Source organism: Accipiter gentilis, chromosome 9, assembly GCF_929443795.1.
Source record: "Accipiter gentilis chromosome 9, bAccGen1.1, whole genome shotgun sequence".
In the NCBI taxonomy this organism is placed as follows: domain Eukaryota; kingdom Metazoa; phylum Chordata; class Aves; order Accipitriformes; family Accipitridae; genus Astur; species Astur gentilis.
In genome coordinates this window covers 41,492,869-41,516,858 of record NC_064888.1, presented here as the reverse complement: position 1 = coordinate 41,516,858, position 23,990 = coordinate 41,492,869, and the positions used below count along the sequence as shown (strand labels likewise).

General features: G+C 44.2%; 1 protein-coding gene across 1 annotated transcript in view; it reads right to left on the bottom strand.

Annotated features, from left to right (window-relative positions):
- FOXI2 (forkhead box I2) overlaps positions 1–23,990 on the bottom strand; it is a 41,198-nt gene that overhangs the window by 304 nt on the left and 16,904 nt on the right. The window contains exon 2 of the mRNA XM_049811263.1: positions 177–627. Coding sequence (XP_049667220.1) covers positions 177–627 — 451 coding nt within the window. The remainder of the gene's footprint in view (positions 1–176; positions 628–23,990) is intronic.

Here is a 23,990-nt window from a genome sequence, read left to right as displayed (position 1 = left end):
TGAGGGGGCTGAGGCGGCTGAGGGGGCTGAGGGGGCCTGAGGGGCTGAGGGAGCTGAGGGGCTGAGGGGGCCTGAGGAGGCTGAGGGGGCTGAGGGGGCTGAGGAGCCTGAGGGGCTGAGGGGGCTGAGGGAAGGGGGAGACACGCCCCGCCAGGTTCCCATCCCCGTCCCCTTACCCGGGTCGTCCTCGTCCCTCGGGACCTTCTTAAAGCAGTCGTTGAGGGAAAGGTTGTGGCGGATGGAGTTCTGCCAGCCCGCCTTGCTTTTCTCGTAAAAGGGGAAGTTTTCGGCCACGTACTGGTAGATCTGGCTGAGGGTCCGCCGCCGGCCCGGCGCGCTGTGGATGGCCATGGCGATCAGCGCCGAGTACGAATAAGGAGGCCTGGCCGGCCGCGGACACTCCTGAGGAGGAGACGAACCCGGCCAGCCCCGCTCCGCACCCGCGGAACCCGACGCCGGTCTCTGCGCCGAGGCGCAGCCCGAGGGCGGGAAGGGGCCGGCGGGCAGGTAGGAGGCGGCGGGCCCGGCCAGCCACAGGTAGGGGTTGGCGGCGGGGAGCTGAGGCGGGGTTGGCAGGGGCCGGCCCGGTGGGTAGATGCCGGGGCACACCGCCACGTCCAGCAGCTCCTGGGGGTGAGGAGGAGGAGGAGGAGGAGGAGGAGGAGGAGGAGGAGGAGGAGGAGGAGGAGGAAGGTGAGGCTCGGCGGGCGGCCCGAAGGCCTGCATGCTCCGCCGGCAGCGCCCCAAACCCCCCGGCGGCTGCGCGCCCCCTCCGCGCCCGCCCGCTTTAAATACGGCCCCGCCGCTCCGAACGGCCGCTGCGGCTCCGCGACCCGGCGGTGGAGGAGCGGGGCGGGACGGGACGGGACGGGACACCCTTCCCTCCCTCCCCCTCCTCCTCTTTCTCCTTCTCCTCCTCCTCCTCCTCCTCCTCCCAGCCCCACGCGTGTCCGCGCCCCCCCATCCCCATCCCCATCCCCGCAGGGAAAACACCTCCCGTCCGTCTGTCTGTCTGTCTGTCTGTCCACCCGCCCCACACAGCAACAAGCCCCGCTCAATAAGTCACCGGCAGGAGCAAGCTCAGAGCCCCCCCCGTGGGCATCGCCCACCCAGGAAAAGTTTCCTGCGTCAGAATTTGGGAAAAAAGGCAGCGGCGGGAGATAACCACCTTCTGCTTCTTCCAGATCCCTACAGCCACAAGAGCCTTTGTCCTGTAGTGAGGAATTAATGTCAGGAAAAGGGAAGAAGGTGCCTAAACCCCCTCCGCAAACGTCCTTTAGGGACGGGAGAGACAAATTGGGAATCCCCAGGGCTTTGTGATTTGAGGTTTTGACGTGTGTGTGTGTGTGTAGGCTGCAGCTGTGCTCGCAGGGTGACCTGCTCCCACTGCAAGAGATGCAAGAGCTTCGGCAATAAAGCTGAAATGCCCCTGTTTGGTACCTTATAAAACAATTTCTGAACTTTGATTGACCTGAGCAGTGCCCGCCCCGACTGACACCCCTGTTTAGGATCTGTAGTGTTACGGTAAAAGCAGCCCCACAGGCCCAGCTGTCCCTTCATTCAGCAAGCTTCGATTTCCGGCAAATAAATACATTTGCAAGAAATCATCAACACGCTCTCCCACATTTCCTTTAAGTACAAAACAAACATTAGTATCATTTGGAAATTAAACTGCAAAACTCCTAAAGGCACGTGTGGTCCTACATGCACATATGAACTCCTAATACTGAACTCCTTAATGAACTCCTTAACTCAACCTGAACTCCTTCTCTCCACTCTTACAGAAAGCTGTGGTGCTCGTCCGCACACCACCACCGCTCCCAGCCTTGCTGGCCCCCAGGCAGAGCTGTAACACACCAAATAAATCAGCGAGTGAGTTCAGTGCCCACGCACTGCGTTGCAAGGGAAGGAAACGATTTCCTTCTTTTGGTACTGCTGGCGTTGACTTTAAAGTAGAATTCATACTAGGCTTTGGTCTGTGGCAAACCATGCACTTGTACAGCTTTGGTGGAATATTGCAGCCACAAAAAAACACGTACATGAATTGATTTTCACTTTTTTGACATATGCGTGACATCCCATGAAAACTTTTCTTCTGCATTTCCTGTAAACCCGGAGTTTTGGGTAATGTTTTCTCCCATCGACCTTAAAATAGAATAAAATAATCTAAAATTGTTCATCTTTGATAGAAGACATATCATAACTTGATGAAAAATTGATTTTAAATTGTGTTTCTGTATATTCTTTTGCTATAGAGTATGTCTGTCTTTTTGAAATTTCGGACCATTCCGCAGAAATACAGATAAAAAGCATGGTTTTATCAGTAGCTATAGCTATACATACGTTACTATAAACGGGACACTGATCTGTTGTAGAGAATTAAAATACTTCAGCTGGCATCTCATACAAATAAAATCCTCTCCAATTCTTAATCTGTTGATCTGTATTTTGGGTCTGCGAAGGCAGGTGTGAAAGTAGGTCTGTATCACTAGATCTTTGCATTTCCAGTATCATTCTTATGTCTGAACTACGTCTTTCTAAACCATGTTACTTGTGCGTGTTGGCACTGGCGCTCCCGTGGCAGGTCTGTCTAACCCAGCACGCTTTCTCTGGGAGTGGCTCAGAGCAGATGCTTCAGAGATGTAAGAAACACTTAGGAGATTGGGTTTCTTCTTAATGGAAGGCAGTTAGTGGATAGCTTCTGCCCTGGAGCGTGAGTGTTAACCCATTTTGCCCACATATATATATAAAAATACATATATATGTACATATATATATATACACACACATACATATGTACACCAACATACAGGCTTATGCCAAGGCAAGGATTTGTCTTTAACACCCTCTTGGAGCCATCCCAGAACTTACTCCTGGGCTGTACCCGGCAGCACTGTGGCAGCGCGCCGGCTGCGCGGCTTTGCCGAAGGGAGGCCCCTGCCCTGGCTCTTTGCCGTATCACGGTAATGTGCTAGGGAAGGTTTCATCTGCTGAGCTTCAGGCCATGCAGCAAGGTACACCGGTTTGGCCGAGCTTTTGGAAAATGCTTAAGAAAAAAACAAGCCAATCGTCAGTAATCATAGGCACTGGCATCTTCACTGGGTGGAAAAAAAAAAGTGAAAAAATGTTGAAAACCATTGTCCTACTAATGTAAAGTTTGCACTGCATGTTCCTATATGCACATTGCAAAATTAGAAATAGTTGATTCATATGACTGACAGGGTATTCGCCTGAATACCAGTAACTTCAGGCATATTTTTAGAAGATCTGTCTTCAAAGCTGGAAACTGTGAGGGGCAATATTCTTTCCATTTCAGTGAAATTAGTTCAGGAAACAGCCCGACCCCAAACATTAAACTGAAAGTTATTTGATTTCCCTACACTTACTGATTACCTGGAGACATCCAGCACCAAATTGACCTCCGGGAACCACCAGCGCGCGTGCCTGTGGATGCTCCTGTTCTTCAGAAAGGCTGTTTTATTTTCCGTGGCATTCCTTGTCTGCTCACTGCCTGTCTGTGTGTCTGCTCGCTGCCTGTCTGTGTGTCAGCTACAGCTGCGGCCACAGGGAGAGGTGGGACAAGTGTTTGGATCCGTCGGGTTAGAGCGGACCGGCAGTGATATTAGTTGTGTTAGTCTAGTGCCTTGTGGCAAACTTTGGTGTGGATTGGTTGAATTTTCGTGTGAGCTTTAGACATCTCCCACGTAAACGAGAGAATTTGTTTCATGTATTTTCTAAATGCGTGAATTTACAAGTCTACAGAGAGCTCATTAAATTCTCCCCTTCTCAGTCGAGCTGACACCCGAGGACATGAAAACACTTACACATAATATATTCGTTAATGCCGACTTCTTTTTGCTTTGCAGAAACCCAGCAAACACCCAAACATAACTTCTTTACGATACTCTTACCCACAGGAAAGAATACTTCCTAGCATGGAACGCGGAGCTTCTCACAACTTTCTTTCCGGCGAAAGCTGGCTTTGGAGCTCCACAGCCGCAGCGGAATTATTCCAAACCTGCCTACTGCGTCACTGCCACGTCACACCCAGCGGGTTTCGTTAATCGTGGGGCGGCGATGCCATCTAGCGGCAACGGCCCCCACTCCGCGGGGCTGCGCGGGGACCGGCGCGGGTGGGCGCGCTTCGCGCTGGAAAGGGTGTCCGACCCCCCCCAGACCCCCACTCAACGCCTGCTGCCACTCCGACCCTTCGGGGATCTGCCCTAAAGCCTGCGAAATGAGGTGCGTTAACAAGCGAGCGTGAAAGACGGACGTATTTCTAACACGCGAGCGTGAAAGACGGACGTCGTTTCTTTCTTTCCTTGCTCTCTACGGCATCCTGAGGAGGGAACGTGGCGAAGAAGGTGCTGAGCTCTTCTCCAGGGCATCCAGCGCTAGGACGCGTGGGAATGGTTCAAAGCTGCGCCAGGGGACGTTCAGACTGGACATTAGGAAGCATTGCTTTACCAAGAGGGTGGTCAAACCCTGGAACGGGATTTCTAGAGAGGTGGTCAATGCCCCAAGTCTGTCAGTGTTTGTTTGGATTGTTTGTTTGCATTTGGACAATGCCCTTAATGACATGCTTTAACTTCTGGTCAGCCCTGAATTGGTCAGGCAGTTGGACTAGCTGATCACTGTAGGGTGATCACCTCCAACTGAAATAGTCTATTCTATTCTATCCTATTCTATTCTATCCTATTCTATTCTATTCCGTTCTGTTCTGTTCTATACGGTGCCATGCCCTGCTATGCTGTAGCCAGTATTGTTTGCATGTTGTATAGTGAATCCCCATCAAGTTACAAAACTTAATCAGCTTGCTAAAGTCCATGCACACAGCAGCATATGCACTGCCCAGCCCGGTCTGCTCCTGGGTGTCGGTGTGCAGGACAGTGGGGTGGGTGAAAAATTGTTCAAGGTCAGCCCGGTCGTCCTCTCCCTCATAACTACATTGATTCACTGCACCAGTTTCTCTTTCAAGCCGATGATCACCTGGGCCTTCCTTCCTTTCCCGTTTCTTGCCACGTGTGCTCTGCTCTATCTTCTTAAAATGCCTTGTGCAAAGTGATTTTCAATTATTACGCTCCATTTCTTTTTAAAAATGTGATGGCATGCCTGTATGGCTGTGTGGCAATACATGGGAACTGTTCTTGGAGAAGTCCAAGCAGAAACCTGAGTTTGGTCATCGCTGTGATACTACCTAAGGTGTACCTACTACCCCTTGGTATCGTTTCATTCACTGTTTTTTGTATTTAAATTGTAACAGTAGGCATAGCAGTAGGTTGTGGTTGGCTTCTAGCTACAGTGGGTATGATGCATGTTTAACGTTTTATATGGTTATTATTTTAGTGCCTTGCTCTATAGATAAGGTGAACTAAAAGATCACAGTAGGTGCTAGCGGTCAAAGGCAGAGCCGGAAATCAACATCTCCAGGCCAGCACGTTACAGCAACCATTTCAAACAAACAGGACAAAAAGCAGAAGAGAAGCAGCACTCTTTCTGAAATCAGGATCAATGAAACACAAACTGCTTGAAATCTCAGGACAGACTGTGCCAGTGCCGTGAGTTTTCCCAGTTTCTTTCACACACACCTTAAAATTAGTATCTTGAAAACCACTCCACGCTCCAAAACAACAGCAGAAAAGAAAGCAACTCCCAAAATACATGAGGTCCTAGATTATTTATCACTGCCAGTCAATACTGAGCCCCTGCATTTTCCGAAAACGTCACGGCAAAGGCCTTACCTTTCCAGCTGCAGAGCCTGCTGCCGACAACCCGGGTGTCAGGAATTTGGGGAAGTGCGATCCTCCTCGTAGCACCAGCTCTTACCCCACGGCTCTTGGTGATGGCAATGGGATTAGCTCCTCTGCATCAAGTGGGAATAAATTCCACATTTATTCCTCTATTCAAAATGGTTAAAGTAAACCTGAAGGAGGGGTGTGTATAGAGGCTGGTTGGGAGATTTAAATACAGTAATTCGCTTGAAAAAAGCATTTGATACTTTTCTGGCAAAGCTAATTGAAATGTGGGTGTTTTGCACCAAAAACATCAGTCTGTGATTTCTCCTGAAACACCAGACTTCAGAAGAAACTCCCCTCATTCAAAATAAAGAGAGGTAGAAAGTGAAATAGAAACACATAGTGAGAAATAACAAACAACAAGTGATCTAACATGAAGTGTCCAGAGTTTATCAAAACAGAAAGAAATACAGCAAATACCATGTGAATAGTAATCCAAATATTATTTTGAATTCCACACAACTATGCTCATTTGGCATGACAATTATTAGCTAACAAACGGACATTTTTCAGGTCAATCAAGCTTGAGGCAATTAGTTGGTGGCAATTAACTAAATTAACTCTAAAATTAGAATTCAAATAATCTCAGCAATTATGGTGTACTCCTGAAATGCTTCTCTTCAAAAGAAACCAATAAGACAGACAAATCCACTGGAGTTTGCCATATTTAAATTACACACTACATTCTAATTTATTTAAATATCTAACTTCCGACAGATCAGGCAATTCTTTTTCATGACCATGTGTTAAGAATGGCTTTGTACAAGAGAAGTGTCATATGCGTTTTTCAATCTTTTGTGTCTCAGAATAATAGAATTTGCATACACCAAAGGTTTTGGCATCGAATCCAGCTCCTTAGGTGTCATATCCTGATTATTTGAATTTATATACTTTATGTGGCTAAATCGTTTCATTTATATGCACTTCCGATTGTTCACGAAAATTTATGGGTTGGATTTCATCCATATTTTTTTCTACCTTTTTCAGAGCTTGCCTTTCAATATTTAATTCAATCAGTTAATTTTCTTCCTGCCCATCTATCAACAAAAGTTATAAGAATAGTTCTTATTTAATTAAAAGGTTTTAAAGTCTGGAACGTTCTTTTAGAAACTTCTGCAATTCTAAAAAAAAATTATTAAAACTAAGCTTTTCTCTTTCATTTATTGAAAAAACTAAAAATAATTTGAAATCCATCTGCACTTGCGTATCTCAGATGGAGAAGAGACACTGCGGCGTGTGAAGTGAGGTCTCTGCTGTGAAAGGGCCCTCAGCATCTCCAGCACCCCTTTGGGTGCTGATGTAATGTCATGCAGGCATATAGTTATATTTGTATTTATTTCACTATTCGTACTTTATGAAAACAGAACTAAAACTGCTGAGCCTGCTGGCAGAGAGCGGAAGGGAGGATGCGGGACGTCAGCCGAGGGTGTATGAGCGGGACCCACAAGCGGGGCGTGAGGATGACGGTACCAGTGGACAAAATACTTTCTAATAACAGGGTGACTTTGTGGCATGGCTCCATGCTCTGCAATTAATGTGAAGTTAAGGTGAGCAAGGAAATAAACAGGCTTCTCCCTTGGCCTCTCCCAGCCTTTCTCCCCCAAGGCTTCTCAAATACAGAAGGTTTTAACATCAGCAGCTGGCAAATGATGAAACTCAGCAAAACAGCTCAGTTATTTAACACACACAAGTGATTCAAGTTTCTGCACGAAGCATCACAACTAGATCGCCCGGCCCACCGTCGGGCCTTTCTAGTGTCGTGGGTCCTACCATTAAATCACGAAGCAGCAAACACCGTGGGCAGCCGGTCTGCGGCTCCAGCCAGGTGAGACCCTGCCTGCCCCGAGTCCCTGTAACCGACGTGACACAAGGTCTGCGGCTGAGAAGTTCTGGACGCTTTGCACGGCTCAGACACAAGAGCTCTTCTGCGCTACTGGTACCTCCTGGCAGAAAAGCAGGCGCTGCTTTTCTGCTGTGAATTGTGGATGGAGATGCAAAATCGCCGTGAAGGCAAAGGTGAGATGGACGGCTAACTCTTCTGGCAAGTCAACCCACTGCTCGTTACCCATCTGCAGGGCATTTCTCATAGTTAAGTTTATATTTAATACCTATAAAACTTGTCAATTTTTTATCTTAAACCAGCAGATGTAGAAATTGGTTTTGAAAACAATGAAGTAGCTGCAACTGTAGAAAATTAACCTTGGAGCGTGTGGTGAGTACAGTAGAGAGAAGACATGGCCTGAAGCAACAAACACTGCACGTAACATACTCACATCTGTCTTCTTAAATTAGTATTTTTAATTACTCACTAAAGAGCTCCTTCTTTTCTAAGCTGAGAAAGGACTAATCTTTGCTTAAGAAAGCCAGGACATAGTGAAAAAAGTAATAAGGAGGCACCATTAATATTTTGTTTTAACATTTCTGAAGTTTACCAAAGACACATATAAATTGTCCTTTCTAAGTTTATATACTGCATATATAAATTGTTGCTTTTATATATAAAATAGAGAACAGGTTTGCTCCTTTCTGAGTAAAAGATTCTATCTTGACAAGCATAAGCACAAAGTAGTATTAATATCCTCACAACATGATAAGCTTGTGCATTTCTTCATTAAGTTTCCCTTCAGTCTCACTACTCAGACTCTGGTAATTTTTTTTTCTTTTTTTTTTTTTTTTTTTCCTCTTATTAAAATGATCTGAGATCAAGACCTGAAATTCAGAAAAGGCTGTATTGAAAAATAAATTCCCTGCAGCATCATTAAGGTGCAAAGATGATCAAAATCACTCACCAACAATCTGGATGTGAGAAAGGCTCCAGTAGGCAGCTCTCCGTACGCTCCAGCCAAGCTCTCTTTGCCTTCCCCTATGCCTGGTGTATGAAATGCCTGCCAGGAAAATCTATCTGAAAAAAAGAAGTGGAAAATGCATTGATTTATTTGTCTTCGTTTGCCCATTAAATACTTTTTCTTCTATCTTAAAAGAGTTGTGTTTTTTAGTAAAATCTTTTGTAATTATAGGTTCTGTATGTGTAATATATTTTTCAGACAGCCCATTCTAGACTGCTTTAACATGTTAATGGTACTATGTTTCACCTATTTCCACCTATAACTCCAGCCAGCTTTAATACTGTGACCTCAAAAAAAACCAACCCACCAAAACCAAAATTATAATTAATACCTTTCACAAATATCTAAAATGACCTAAAATAACTTTTTCAGACACAACAGGTTTCCATTTTTCAACTCTCATATTTCCTGATCTCCCAGACTTAGAAAGCATGTGGTATAAAAATAAAGATTATCTTAAAAAGGACATACAAATATTTTAAAGTTCTATATATTGTATTTCTATTTCCTATTTTACTTCAGTTTGTCAGGGATCTGGTATGAGAGAGGCCCTTTCAATTTGCTGGTGTTCATACCTATTGATGTGAAGTATCTTTGGTTTGCTGAATTCTGGGGGTGTAACATCTGCTTTTAGTGAGGAAAAATGTAAAGAAATAATATTTTATGAATTTTATAGAAATAAATTCATTAACTATATGTAAAGAAGCTTCTTGTTTATGAATATGTGGCCCAAATAATAGTACAAATCTTTCACACATTAGCACCTAAATGCAAAACTCATTTCAGTGGTAGGTTTTGTGTGGCTGTAGCAACAGGACACCTCGTGTGTTTGGGAGTGAAAGAGCAGAGAAGCCGAAGGATTTCTTCTCCATATTTAATAAACCCCCCGCATTTGTCACAGAATTCCCAACCACCTCTCCTGAAGAACTGGTGTCACTGTGCCACTCTCTTGGTGGCTTTGCCCGGAGGGAAATACTGCATACCATGCAGGACAACAGAGCATCATGCTTATATATGTGTATGCTTATATATAGCTACATATCTATGTCTAGATATATCAGCTTATATAGAAACTTACTTTAACACTGTCAAGTGAAATGGTTATGGACATTTTGTCAAGAAGTGCTCTACAAAAATCACCCAGTTAACTACGCCCTTTGCCGAGGAGCATCTCCTTTCCCACGCCTCCCCTGGACTGCACAGAGCAGTATCAAACGCTGGGAGTCCTGCAGCAGTTTCACTGCAGAAGGGGCAGTGCTCCAGGAGCATCATGTGCTGCTGCGATGGATCACAAAGGAACCCCTTATTGATTATTGAGGGCTGTTTTTATGCATTTGTTTTTAAGTAGGCTATTCATTACTGCAAAACGCATTTTTAATGGAAAGGCTGCGGAGAATGTCTCCTCGAGGACCTGCTTTGTTTTTGAAAGTCTTTATGAGTGTTTACATCACGCTGTGATTTATTTTCAGCTTGGCTGAGGCTTGCTACCCTGGACCGTGGACAAAATCCATTTGTTTCCCCGGCCAGGAAGCCCATCTATCAAAGACTGGAAGGAGGAGGCGGGTTGCCAGTTGGGAGCCCGTGAGCTGGGCAGCGTGGAGACCTGGACGTCTGCTCAGCCAGGGACACCAGCTCGTCCACCTTTCTGATTTCCACCCAAATTTCAGCAAAATAAAGGAAAAATTCTTTTTGGTGGTGTTATATATACAATACCAACCTTATTCCTGCAGCTGGTGCTCAGGGACTACCTGGAGAAAAAGGGCATGGTTACCAAAGCCCCACTAAATGAGGCTCGAGCATCCTTGGCTCTTAGGTTTTTCCTGCTGATCTGCTCACCATCTGCGCGCAGGATCTGTCCAGAAGTTTGCATAATCTGCTGAAGGACGTTGTAGAGAAACTAACGGCAGAGCTCAATCTTTACCATCGCTCCTTGGGCTGTCAGCCATCATTTGGGGACACTTCTCGGGTCGCTTGGAGGAAAAGTTGTTAACAGCTGAGCTTGGCTTCCTTTTGGGGCAGCTTTAGCTATAGGGTGGGAGACACAGTTTCATTTTCTGCTGGTTGTTTATGGTTCTTTGAAGTCCACTTTCATCAGTACCATGGAATTGCATTTGAATTTACTACCTCTGGGAGTTATTTCAAGCCCAAACTAACCTGTTTTCCCCAGACTGGGTCAAATTTCACGATGATTTTGCTGATCACCTGAGATCTTATGGAAAAATCTGCTTGACAGTGCCTGTACTTTCAACCGCTCAACTTTAACCCTTCGTTTTTCAACTGGTATAAAAACAAATCAACAGCTGAATGAAAATCCAACCTCATTTCATTGACACTGAGTTTTGCTAATATTGATAAGTTCGTGACCTTCTACTAGTGGCTGCCTTGTATTTAATACAGTATAAGTGGGATTTGTTTTCTTGCAAAACTGGCTTTGCTACTCTGCAAAGGTATTTGATCCTGAACAAAGCCTAAATGAAAGAATTTTGACATAACATTTTGCACTTGTTTTGCACATTGTAAACAGCTATAACTGCCTAATCAATGTGCAGGGCGAGAATCTGAAACAAGCAACCGATATAAGTGATAATCTAGAAGTACTTATGGTACAGAGATATATCATACTTACAGAAAACTGATCTAGAGAAGAGAAGGTTTGCAGCCAACACTGGAGTCTCCTGTACTGTTGATGTGTTCCTCATATATTAGCCTTATAAATCATGCTCTAGGTTCAGCACGTTAACCATGATGACCAAACTGACGGTCTTTTAACTGTTCATTACACTATATCCTAACTCTGAATTTGCTTATAACACCAAAACCCAGTCTTTTCTCTTTCCAGCCTTTTTTTTGTAGACACCTTATTATACACTGCAAAAATACAAGTAATAATAATAAAGTAAATAACAAATAATCCCAGAGGGCAGAGCATGTTGGTTTGATGCATGTTGTAATATGCGATTCCTGCAAAGAATCCAGTGATACGAAATCAACTTGAAATCATATTCATGGTTCAACAAGTCTGTGATTTCACTTTGAAAAGGAAGACTATATCTGTGCTTTACAGCATATCGGATTTATTTATTTTAGGTTGTGTTTTGCTGTATGCAGCGTAACTGGTAGGAAACTACAAGAAGGATTGTTCACTGAGGCATTTTTCACAGAAAAAGAGTCAAGGACATTACCTCTGAGAAAAATGTTTGTGCATCAGGTGCAATATGTTCCTGATGTTACACAAAACCCAAGCTCTCACTCCCAAGCTCCTCAAAGACTATTTTTTTCCTTCAGAGCACCACCTTCCCTTCCCCACAGTGACAAATTTACCCTCTTCCCACCCATCGCGGGGCGGTGGGTTGGGTGACCCGCGTCCTGCTGCTCAGCTTTTGCTCCGTGGTCTTGTTTGAGTCACTAAAACCCAATTCAAAGTCACAGCTCCCACGTCCCATTTACTTTAAGGGATTTGGTTCAGCCAGTTAGGCTCTCTTTCCTTCGGATTCCGTCTGTGTAAAGGATGGCATTAATACTTACAACCTCGTGGGATTAATTGCCTGTAAAGTCACTTTGAGACCTTGGATAGAGGCACTAGTGATATTAATTATTGTTATAGATATTATGATGTTAAACATAAGTTCATACATTTATTTGGAAAAAACTTTCAGAATCAAAGGAACTAAATCCGCCCCCAGGCTATTTAATTAGTTTATTGCCCTTCATTGGGAAGGTGATGCCTCAGCTCTATTTTTCTCCTAGCACCGCAGTATGCCAACCCCTATAAGCCCATGTCCGTGTCAGAAATGTGGTTCACTGACTCACAGAAGTCAGAGATAAAAAGAAGTATTGTTCACTCGATAATTTCTATTTCTAAATTTTCTACAACCTACATTTTTTTCTTTATTTGAATGCTTTAATTTTGTTCTCATGAGATACGTTTAATTTGCTGCTGTAAAAAGTCAAGATGAGTAGGGATTCGGAAAGTTGGGATTTAACAGGGCAAATTGTACTATGCAAAAGTATAGCGCTCATTATAAATATGAAATACGTGGCAAGCAGCTTTCTTCCGATAATGAGAAGACTTCTAACCAATGAAAAATTCAGAGAACAAAATGACTCTCTGCCCACATTTACTGACTCGAATGATATTGCACCAGGAAGGTACCAAAGTGCCACAACACAGCATGAAAGTAAAACAAATGAACGTTGTTTCTGAGGATGGCTTACGAGTATTAGTCATCATTCTTGTAACACAAATTAGAAAACTGAGGAACTACATGTAGAAAATGGCAGAAATAGAAACACTGCCCTAAAAAGAAATTACTTTGAGGTACTAATGGCAATGCCTAGAGGAACAGATATCTGGATTTTTCCATTTCCAAGTGACCAGGGCAAATTAAAAACTGGCCACTGCAGCTAAGGAAGAGTGAACATTTACAGCTATACTAACAGAAACCCTATTTCAATACTGGCATTTCCAACCCAAGCTAGGAAAGCGGCTTCCATTGTACACTGGGTACATTGGCTGACTTTCATGCCAGTAAAAGTAAGCCAGCAGCCTGTAATTATACTGAATATCTTCCTGGAACCTTGCTTCTATAAATGGTGCCATTTTTTGAGTAATATATCATTGGTCTGCCTTGCTCAGATCACTACACTAATATATCATTAGAGCAACAGCTTGCTTTGGTGATGGATCGGTGTAACGCGGTGTGAGAGCTACAGCTCACTCGGGTAATGTATGATGCTCTCCTGCTGATGTATGCGATGGTGTATCACAGAGAGGAGCCTCCCGGGTGATGCATTTCCCCAGGGACGGTGCAGCCCGACGATGAACAACCCCAGGACGATGCTTATTTGCTTTGAAAGCTTATGGGCTGCTTTACACTCCCGATGAGGGATGCGTGCGGGGTCCTCGGCCAGCCCCCAGCACCTCTGAGCTTTGGCTGATGCGGTGTCCCCCAAGACCTACCTGGGAGGGAAGACATGTGGCTGGTGCTGGGGGCCTGCAAAAAATGAAATTAAGGGGACAAAACTTCCTGGCTTTGGTTTTCTTCAGTATCACGCTGTCTTAAGCACCAAGGAATGCAGGGAGAATCTGCTTTGCACACACATAACCTATGCATATGCATATTATCACTAGTCATAGCTAGAAAATGCCCCAAACCCACTCTCATTTTATGGGAAATAGGGAACTAAAGCAAAATCTTCAAATACTTATTTTACAGTCTCTTACTGCACGTATTCTGGATGCTCAAACCATGGCGCAAACCCACTTCCTCCAAGGATTAGTCAAAAGTTTTACTGAACATTACCAATGTGAAACTTTTACATTAGTAACCATTAACTAGTTTGCATTTTTTGTTAAAAGGTCCATGGTGGTATTCGCTATTCTTCCATTTTCCTAGTTGCGTCAGAATACCTCAGGTTTAGAAATATGACAGCTAACTTCTGAACAGGGGAAAGTATATCTTTATAGCTAAAAAACTAAAAATGCCTTAATTGATTTTTTCCCCCAAAGTTTGCAAAACAAAGAACAACTCCTAAAAAAAAACCCCACAAACCAACCCATCCTGGATTCTCTTAAGCTTTCCTTCTCACACACACAAACCCAAACCATCACCACCTATAACAAAAACATACAAACCACATTTCTGGCAGAGCCCAAGCTCAGCCTAGCTCAAGCTCCAAAAGGAAAATATTTGCATGATATGACTCAGTGCAAATCAGTTACCTGCAGTTCTTTTCCCAGCTTTAATTACTCTGCTTCTCACCAATAAAACACTGAAATTCTGCAAGGACGCACAGAGGTTATGATTGTCTTCTATCACGATACCAGCTCTGTTACTCCAAAAATGTGAAAACATTTAAAATCATCAACAATCACTTCTAAAGTTATTCCTTCTGCAAACAAGATGATAAAACCTGTAATAAAGCAATTAGTGTTCTCTGTAATTTGTTTTGGTTTTGAGACGTTAACCTGACCTCTACCTGGTCTTTCTGCTAGCCTCCGGCAGGATGATGCTGTATTCCAGTTATTATATGCATGGAAATTAAATTAAGTAGCGGGTGGAAAAGTGAATTAGATTTAGCAAGTTAAACAAAGCATGGAAATTGAACCATACGTATTATGCATAACCTTTCCTATGCTGATCTATTCAGCTGCTACTAAACGCATTTCAGGGCGGCAGCATTAAGTGACATGACTAGCACCTGCCACATACTTTTCTTCTTATAAACCGAATAACGTGATCATTTTATAATCTTTGCTGACCCTCCTTAGTTATCCTTAAATCCAGGCTGATTTGTCAGCCAACACAAACCAGCCAGTGCCTTCACCACCCAGCACCAAAGGCTATGGAATATTACCCCAGCGCATGTAAACCCCAGCCTTTGCTAACAAGGGAATGATTTTTCCTGCCAAGGCTTTGCACAGTTGACATAAAATCACATTGTTTCTCCTTCCCTCTGCCTCCAAGCGAAGGTGCCCATTGGCTTTGGCCCCGAGCCCGACGGTTCCAGCTTCGCCTCCCTGCGCAGTTGGGTTGGCGCTGCTGCTCGCCGCCTGCCCTTTGGGTTTTTGGCTCCTCCACCTCGTCCTTCTCCTGACGGCAATCCCGCAGCCTGGTCCGGGCTTGCTGCAGCACAGGCGCGCCTGCTGCTCCCCTGGTGCTGGGGTCCGAGGCTGCCAAGGAAATCAAAATCAAAGCCACAACCGGTGCTGAGCATATTGCTCCAGCCCTGAGGCTGGTCGCTGCTTAACCCCTTAGCCTGCACGACCCGGGAGAGAAGGGGCTGTGCCTGGGGCAAAAAGAGCCCCAGACTCATTGACCGAAGAAGGGAAAGAGGGAAGGAGCTGCTGCCCTTGGGTGCCAGAGGCAGAAGACCTCTTAGGGCTGTGGCTCCGGGTCTCCGTGCCGTAATTCTCCCAGCCGCGCAGCACCTCCAGCGGCGAGGCGTGGGGACGAGAGCTTTGGTGCATCCAACACCTGAGCTATAGCTTGAGGGAGAGGAAGGGGGATACTAAGAAAGGTATATGCTGTGCAAAATGGGAGAAAATTGCCAGGTATTCCTGGACTGACTAATAACCCACTGTACCTTAAGGCTCTAATCAGGAGTTAATAAGCTGTATGAAACATAAAGGAACAAAGAGGAACCGAGCAGTTCAGCGAGGTGTAACCTGGCTCTCCAGCTTTTGACTCTCTTCTGTCTGCCCAGTATTTTAGGTCTGTTTAAGTTAACTGTGCAGTTCCCACGCACTTCCTACCATACGAGCTGAAAGCGCGTAGATAGGGAAATGTTGGCCAGTGCCTGTTGGAGACACGTTCAAAGGGCTCCTACAGAATTTACAGTAGCCCAAATGGAATTACGTGCATGGTTGTTGTGGGTGTCTGTGTTGCAGTTTGACACTTCCTATTTCCTAGATCCCCCCACTTTATCCTCCCCTATTGAGCATATGAAACAGGAGATCTCCAAGACAATTATTATTGGTAGTAGCAGTATTTGTCTTGCAGCTGCCTGAAGAAGAGGGCTCTAACCACACACAAGTGACTGCTAACCCCCTCAAAATACACAATCTAAGAATAATACAGGAGAAAACAGAGGCACCAAGGAAAGAATGATATGATATTGGTCGGCATGGAAAAGCAGGAATTATTTATTGGCATCCCAGAAGACAAAATAGTAAGGCGAAAGATAGAGGGCAGCAAGGTGACTTTGCAGCAGAGAACAAAGCTTGTTTAAGTATATTAAGCATCAGCAGCCACAGCCAGCACCATTCACTGGATGAGTGCGGGTGCTATGGCTCTGTACTGTGAAAGAGATAATAGGTAGATGGACAGATCAGGCCAGAAAGGCGTTAAAACGAAGCTGTATCATTCAAGTTTGCTATGCATACAAGAGAAGAACAGTTCACGTGTTCAGGGTGGTGAGACATGGGCTATCCAACAAAATAAGAAAAGGCAGTAGGAGTTTAAATGGTTGAAATGAAGACAAGATTGGACTGGGAAAGCCCAGGACAACATGCAAAAATCTCCCTGACATGTGCTAGCATCCCATTACTTTCTTCTTTAATATTAGTTCTGAAAAGAAGCACACTGACGTTTGCCAGAGAAAGCTGCTAAGATGAGCTGAGTTAAGAGACCTAAGGTGTAGGAGTGAAGAGAAACACTAGGATTATAAGTAGCTCACTGCTCAGGCAAATAATGTGATAATATTTGCTAATTACTTTTTATAATCCTAAGAGTTCACATTACTTAAGAATTGCGAAGACCATCAGTAGCAGCACCAGATTACAGATACCTCAAATAGCCAGGAAGGCTGAAAATATGAAATTGCAGAATTCCCTATAGAATGGCTGTTTTATGACTGTGGATATAATCTACCTTCACAAAATAGTGTCCAAGTGTATAAATCAGCTGAAACATGAGCCAATATCTTAGTATTAGTCCAGCTGCCTGGGCATACAGATAAGACTGTCAGATACCTACCCCAAGAAGGTTATCCAGGCTATCTGGTTGTGAGAGCGAAAGCTGTCCTTGTATGTTTTATTTTGTTGCAGTTTAGTTTCATTCACCCGAAGATGGAAGAGGAGAGCCTCGGACTAGCTGAAAATTTTGCTTCACAAAATAAAAAGGATTGATTGAAAACATTCCCCTGAGAGAGGGAGTAACTCTAGAGGGAAGGTTTTATAGAGCTTAATAGGAGTTACAGCTGTAATTAGGTTCCATGTAATTATCCTAGAAATCTGAGTAAGGTAATGAAGTCCTACCTATGTTGGGATTCTCTAAGTTATCCTGTGGAAGTGTACGGTAAAGGTTTAGTTCTCTCTGAAATTCTGTGAGTACTTAAATCATGCTCTGAATTTATAGGCAGAGCTGGGAATATTACACATAGTCTTCTGAGTCCCATTTTAGTGTTGTATTTAGGAACCGCACCGTATCCCTTTTTTCTCTAAAATTCTTCTGGGCTTTCAAAACAAATTTGTGGTTAATGTAACTTGCAGAGCGTAATATTTGAACTCTGGTACTTAGAGCCTTCCGTTTCTTCGACATCTGTTCCAAGAGAGAGTGACCTCTACTTGATAGCAATATCTATGACACTGGAAACCTGAAGGTGAAAACACACTGTCTCAAGGTTGTAGTTTGTCTGGTTTTGTCCCTTTTAGTTGCTTATAAAAAAAATTCCTGGAAGTGATTAGGTGTTTGCTTATGCAGGGTAATTATGTTGCATAAAGCGTCTTCCTATTATGCAGCTAATAAAAACAACAGCAACGTATATCTTGGCCCAAAGAGGTTGGGAGTTTATTAAAGTTGTAAATTATGGATTCTGTTGATGCAGGGTAATAAGATCAAACAGCACAGTATGAGCAGTGATCATTCTCCTATTTTTGTCTAATATTTTGCTGTTATTAGACATTTTGTTCCTTATTAATCTTCTTTGACCTTCTTCCACAAATTCTCCTTCCTATAAAAATGAGTAACTGCTGAGAATCGTAATGTGCCCACGGATGCCCATAAGGATGATAGGGCACAGCGTGTTACAAAATACGACTGATAAAGCAAATGCCCTGGTGAGCCCACACTGACCCCCTCTGCAACTCTGCCCCGGGACGTGACCTGCTGGGCTCACAGGGAGGGAGGTGGCCTGGAGTAAAGTAGACATCAAAAATTTACTTCAGCGGAATATCTAAATGTAACTTCTTAACGTCAAGTAAGGGATTTGAATGGCAATGATTTGGATAATAACAACTTACTATTTTCTGAACATTGTGGGAGAAGAACAGAGAAGAACCCTTCAGTGGAAGGGGCAACCCAGGTGGGACATGACAAAGCAAACACAAAATCTTCTGTCCAAAGTCGTCTTTGTAAATTCAGTGCAAAATCTCCCGCACTGGAAGGCAGCCAGTGTGTTTCCACAGCATTCCCTTTTGTTTTATGAAAGACTAAAGGGACAAGAATATGGCCACCTGCAGCAAGGACATGACATGGAAGAGCGCTCAGCACTTTGCTCACTCCTTGTTGGTACAAACTACAGTCCCAGACCCTGTTTCACTGGGAATCCATGTGGTAGCAGCATACAGTAATATAACCAAATCATTCCTTTTGCTTATAATATGACCATGTCATATAAAAATTTAAATATTTAGGGACTCTTTAACTTATTCATACCAATCACAACACTGCAATTAGAGTAAGACAGGTATGAAGTCTCTGCTGACAAGTTATTTCCCCCCAAAAGCTTAATTCTTGTCTCTTGATTGCTTGTTTTTCCCTTATGTATGGGATAACAAAGAGAAAAAACTGTAAGTTTAGAGTTGATCATTCTCTTCTGCTTGTCTGAACAAACGTCAAATAAAATCTTACAAGCCATAGACAGAGTTTTAAATAAAGTTCATAGGGCATTTGAATAAATAAATAGCTAAGATATTAAAATTTAAAAATCAGCAGCTCTATGTACAAAGTAAATTTGTTTCAAAACGTGTTTGCTTGCTCAGTCCTCCCCTCTGTGAATTCTGCGATAATAAGCCAGCGCTTATGTGCCATAGCAGAGATCCTTGTACTTACAGTCTCAGGAAAGGTCGATCTTCGTATCGCCCTGGTACGGGTTTAAACCTGCCCATTCCGAAATTACGCTGCTATGGCTGAATTTCCTAATGGCTTAAAGTTGTATCCTCTGTTAGGCTGGGGACTGGAGACCGGGTGACACAGAAAATGCAGATGTGCGGCCACACATCCCCACATCTGGCTGGCACAGCTCCTAGTGACCACAGCAGTGGATGTGTCATATAGTCACGGCACCTACAATACGGATAAATAAAATTAGTTTCAATGCTCTCTGTGTGCTCCCCCAGGCATTATACAGGCGTGCAGACCCAGCATCTCCCCCAGACTTGTGCTGTGCCCAAGGCTGTTCCAAGTGGAAAACTCAGTGCTCAGAGCCCGCGGGAGCTGAACGATTTCCAGCTGCAAGGAGGAACACGGGTGTCCGAGGGCAGGTACCGATGGAGGGTTAGCAGGAGCGTGAATGCAGCACTCCAGCTACGCAGTCAGAACCTACCAAGCAGCGAGGGTTGCTGTTCTTGAAGAAAATTCTGTATTTGAAACATGCTCTTTACAGCAGGTGGCCAAAGAGTGTTTTCCTGGCATGGGGAAAACCAGCTTTTAAGGACTATTATAACAATTTTATGCATAAGCACAAAAAAAAAGTGAAAAAAACCCCAAACCACCCAAATCCTAAATCCACCGTTTTCATCATTTAATGGGCTCTTTGTGAATGCTAAACAGAAGGAAGTCACAGAAAGAAAAGCCTATAAAATGGATGCACTTCCAGCAGCAGAGAACCATTCTCTCGCTCTGGTGCATGGCGCAATTCTGTGGGCAGCACGTGGACTATCACAGCCCAGAATCGAGGTGATTTTTAGAACCCGGTGAGTTTTCAGATTTCGTATTTAGTGCAAGTGTCTCTGTACATCTCAGGGGGCCGCAGGAGGCTGTAAGCATCGGGGACGTGTCCACCTACGGCTATTTGAAACATCACGGCTGGGCTGCAATACAGAACAGGAGTTTCCACTGCTTCATGCTCAGCTAAAGGGCTTATATCTCATGTGTTTGTTTTTAATTTAACACCCTCTGCAAGGTTTTATTTAGTTTGGACGTGTCCCGTGATGCTTCTGCCTTTTTATTCAGGGCATTTAAAAAACCACTGGAAAAGAACTGTTTTGTGCCCAACGAGGTGGCAGGAGATTGGGAAGGCAAGTGACAGCGAAGCCACCCACGCCGCTGAGTGCACACCGCTCCCCTCGCAACTTCACTTTTGGGACTATCCCCTGTCATTCGTTTTCCATTGGCTCCTTTGGGGCCTATTTGTCTTTTTTTTTCAGTGTATAGTGCTTTATTCCACCGAACCAAAAGTCCTACTCACAGATAAGGGATTATTTAGGAAACCCGGCCAAGGCCATTTCCCTGGCTCTAAAACCACCGTGCGACCTTGGTTACCAAATTGCAGGATTTTTGCGAGAGCAGCCGCTCCCTGGACCGCACGGTGCCCGGCAGAAGGCAGCTGGTACCCATGGGATGGGCAGGTGACACCACCACAAACATCATGAAATGCCGGTGCACAGGAGCGGGGTTGGCTTTGGGATCTCCTCACCGTCTCAGGAGGAACAGGCTGGAGCAGAGGTGGTCTTCTGAACAGCTCCACTTTCCATTTTAATGCTCAAGAGAGAAGGGCCGGCTTTTCTCATGAGCGAACAGGAACATGCCAGTGTTGCAGAAGTTGTTTTTAATTAATTAGAGAGATGGAGTTCTTTCAAACATTGGTTTTGGCACTCAGGATCTGATGGAGGCGGCTTGGCACCGCTGGAAAAAAAGAAACAGCAAGGTGACTGATCAAAGGCAGGAGCTGCCTTGGCTGCCGGCGTGGGCTTGAGCCTCGGTGTCCTGCTCCTCAGGTGACCTCTGCGAGCGGCTGGAGGGGGACAAAGCACCGGCAGCGCGGCATTCCCCCCCCCTTTGCTCGGATGGCAGTCATGGGGTATGGTGCAATGCAGAGTTAGAGTTCAGAGATGCTGAAATCAAGCGATAAACAGCTTATACACATTTTCAATACACTGGGACAGATTTACTGCCCTGCTCTGTTGACATAATCCATATTAAGCCTCCTCCTGTCCCGGCAGTAAACCCCTTCACCAAAACAGAGAGGTTCACGGCCAAAGTGAATGCTCAAGACAACTGGCACCAGGTTTTCATTGGTTTCTTTTACGTGCCCCTGACAGACAGCAAAACTGAAAGGGACGTCGGCATCTCTCCACTGCCCCATGCCATCACCGCACCTGGGGGAAGCCTGGGCAGGCGTTTCGGCCAGGACACAGGGGGACTTAAAGAGCAGTGGTTGAAGAAGCCATGTCCATGCTATATGGCATGGTCTGTGCAAGGGCTTTCATCGAGAACGGGGTTGCCTGGGAGCCACAAGGACAGGGTGGTGTGGATCAAGAGCTACGGTTAGACCCAGCATAAGCCAGCTCTCTCCTGTTTCTCTTTTGCATACCAAAATGCACACAGAAACGATTAAAACCTTGCCTCGGATTATCCTGTAAAGCTTATTTACTCCCATATAGTCAAATACTTATTTACTTTACTTATTAGCAGTGTTTACTCATCAGCTCTACATTCTGAGCAACCTTAATTTTTTTCTGTCTTTACAGAAGCAACATCTGTCACAAGTTGCTTCCTCAGTCTGCCCTTTTTATACTCCTGAGCTTGCATTTTCTGTCATGCAAAGTCATATGTATTCACACAAAAGCAGAATAAAATGAGCTTTCCTTTTCCCGTTTGTGCAACACCCCCCCACACACAGTTGACCAAAGCAGTAAGCAAAGCAGAAAATATATATTGAAAAAAAACTCCAGCCACAGCCTTCACTCCAAGAGTACCCTGGGGGTGAAGTGAGATGCTAATGTCCATGCAACCAAGTGAAAATTAACCTTGGTACCTTCTGCCACAATGTCATGGTGTCTGCTGCTGGTTTTAAAGAGGTACTGGTGGTAGGTTGTAGAGGAAACACAAGAGGATATGATCCAGTAAGCTAACCTGTTCATCTCCAAAGTGCTTCTTTGGCCAAAATCAGTAAAATCTGAAGGAAAAAAGTGAATAAATAAAGTTTTTTTTCAATAATATTGCTGATGTCTTTGTGACATTCCACCCGGATGAGTGCGAAGCGTTTAGTTAGTGTAGAAAGCGTAAGAGAGGAGTAGCCTGCTGCTGCGACGCGCTGCTGCTTGATGCGCAGCGTTAAGTGCCTGAAATTCCCAGGTTCTGCTCAGCAGCATTGATCTGGCTCAGCCAGGGACATAATCCCCTGTTCAAACACCCCTTCTGCTGACAGAGCAGGGTCTTGAGGTAGGACGTTTTCCAAAAACAACCTTTCATCCCTGCTAATCAATTCCTCTGCTTTATCTATAAGCACGTTTGTTTTGTTTGTAAATCCAAATGTAAATTAAGTGCTTCAAAGTACAGAAAACATTAATTTCTATACATCTGCAGTTATTCCATAGGAGAATGCCTAAGGACAACAGCTATGAATGCAAACATAAAGATTTTCATTTAATGTAGAACTTATTAAAAACTTTCAATTAATACAAACTAATTCGAAATAAGCAAGTTTCCTTTAAGCTGGTCCAATACCCATGAAGTTTCTCATGGGCTTCAATAATGTTTTCTGCAGGACAACAGTATATTCATAATCACACCTAATTAAAAGGCTTTAAAGGCATTCTTATCATAATTTCCATATGTTGCATATGATTGCTATTGAGTATTGTTTTCAGAGAGACAATGCTCCAATCCAGAGCAGGTCCCACCATGCTGGATGCTGTCCAAATACATATCCTTGCTCCAAAGAGTTTATGATAATCTCAGGCCAGCGAAGCCTGTAACAAAAAAGGGGTCGAGAAGACAATGATGGAGGGATAAGCGGTTTATGTTCACGAATGATGCTCAGAAAACATAACACACGCTATGAAATTCATGAGATAAGTACATGAAATGAATTTGCAGCACACCCTTGTCTACAGAATATTTTCCTGCCCGTTTACATAATTGTAAAAGCTTGTTAGTCTATTAACAATCAGCACAAACACCTTTTTGGTGTTGACCTTTCCCAGCCTGACTTGTAAGTTTTATGCAGGCCGAGACCCACGGATATTAGCAGGCATGGTCCTGTCCTGCGTGCCGCAATCAATTCTAAGCTAACGGAGCGACGCGTGCTGCCATTTTTGCAGTGCTGCATCGTCCAGCTTTCAGATATCCTAGTTCAGATGCACAAATGCGGAAAAAGGACAGGAAAAGGTTTACGTTTGTCCTAGAGTCATACGACAGGCAAAGGTGGTGGTAAAAAAAATTGATTATCCTCATCTGCTCCGGACAAGGCATGATCCTCCGTGCCGGCATTGCCCTGTCCTGTTGCATACACACACGGACGTGCACCGCTCTCTTTAAGACCAACCTTTCTACGTCAATGTTATTCGTGACACCATATACGCAGTAGTATCTTTTCATTCTAAACTTTCATATTTTACAGTCCTTTCCCATCTTGTGAGCACTTGCTATAGATTTTAGGTACTCAGTGCAAAATTTAAGCTGCTTTTGATTTTATCCCCTCCAGGAAAAAAGGACAGATAAAAATATTCTTCCCACCTTTCCCTAAATATTTTTCTAACCGATTCCCAGTTTAACACCAAAGTCACCCGGCAGATTTCAGATTGCAGAGGGGAAATCTCAGCTTTCAGTCTGTTTATGAAAAGTAACTCCCAGCGAACACTGACTTTTAATGAAATTTATGTTAGAGCGAGGTTCCCCTGTTC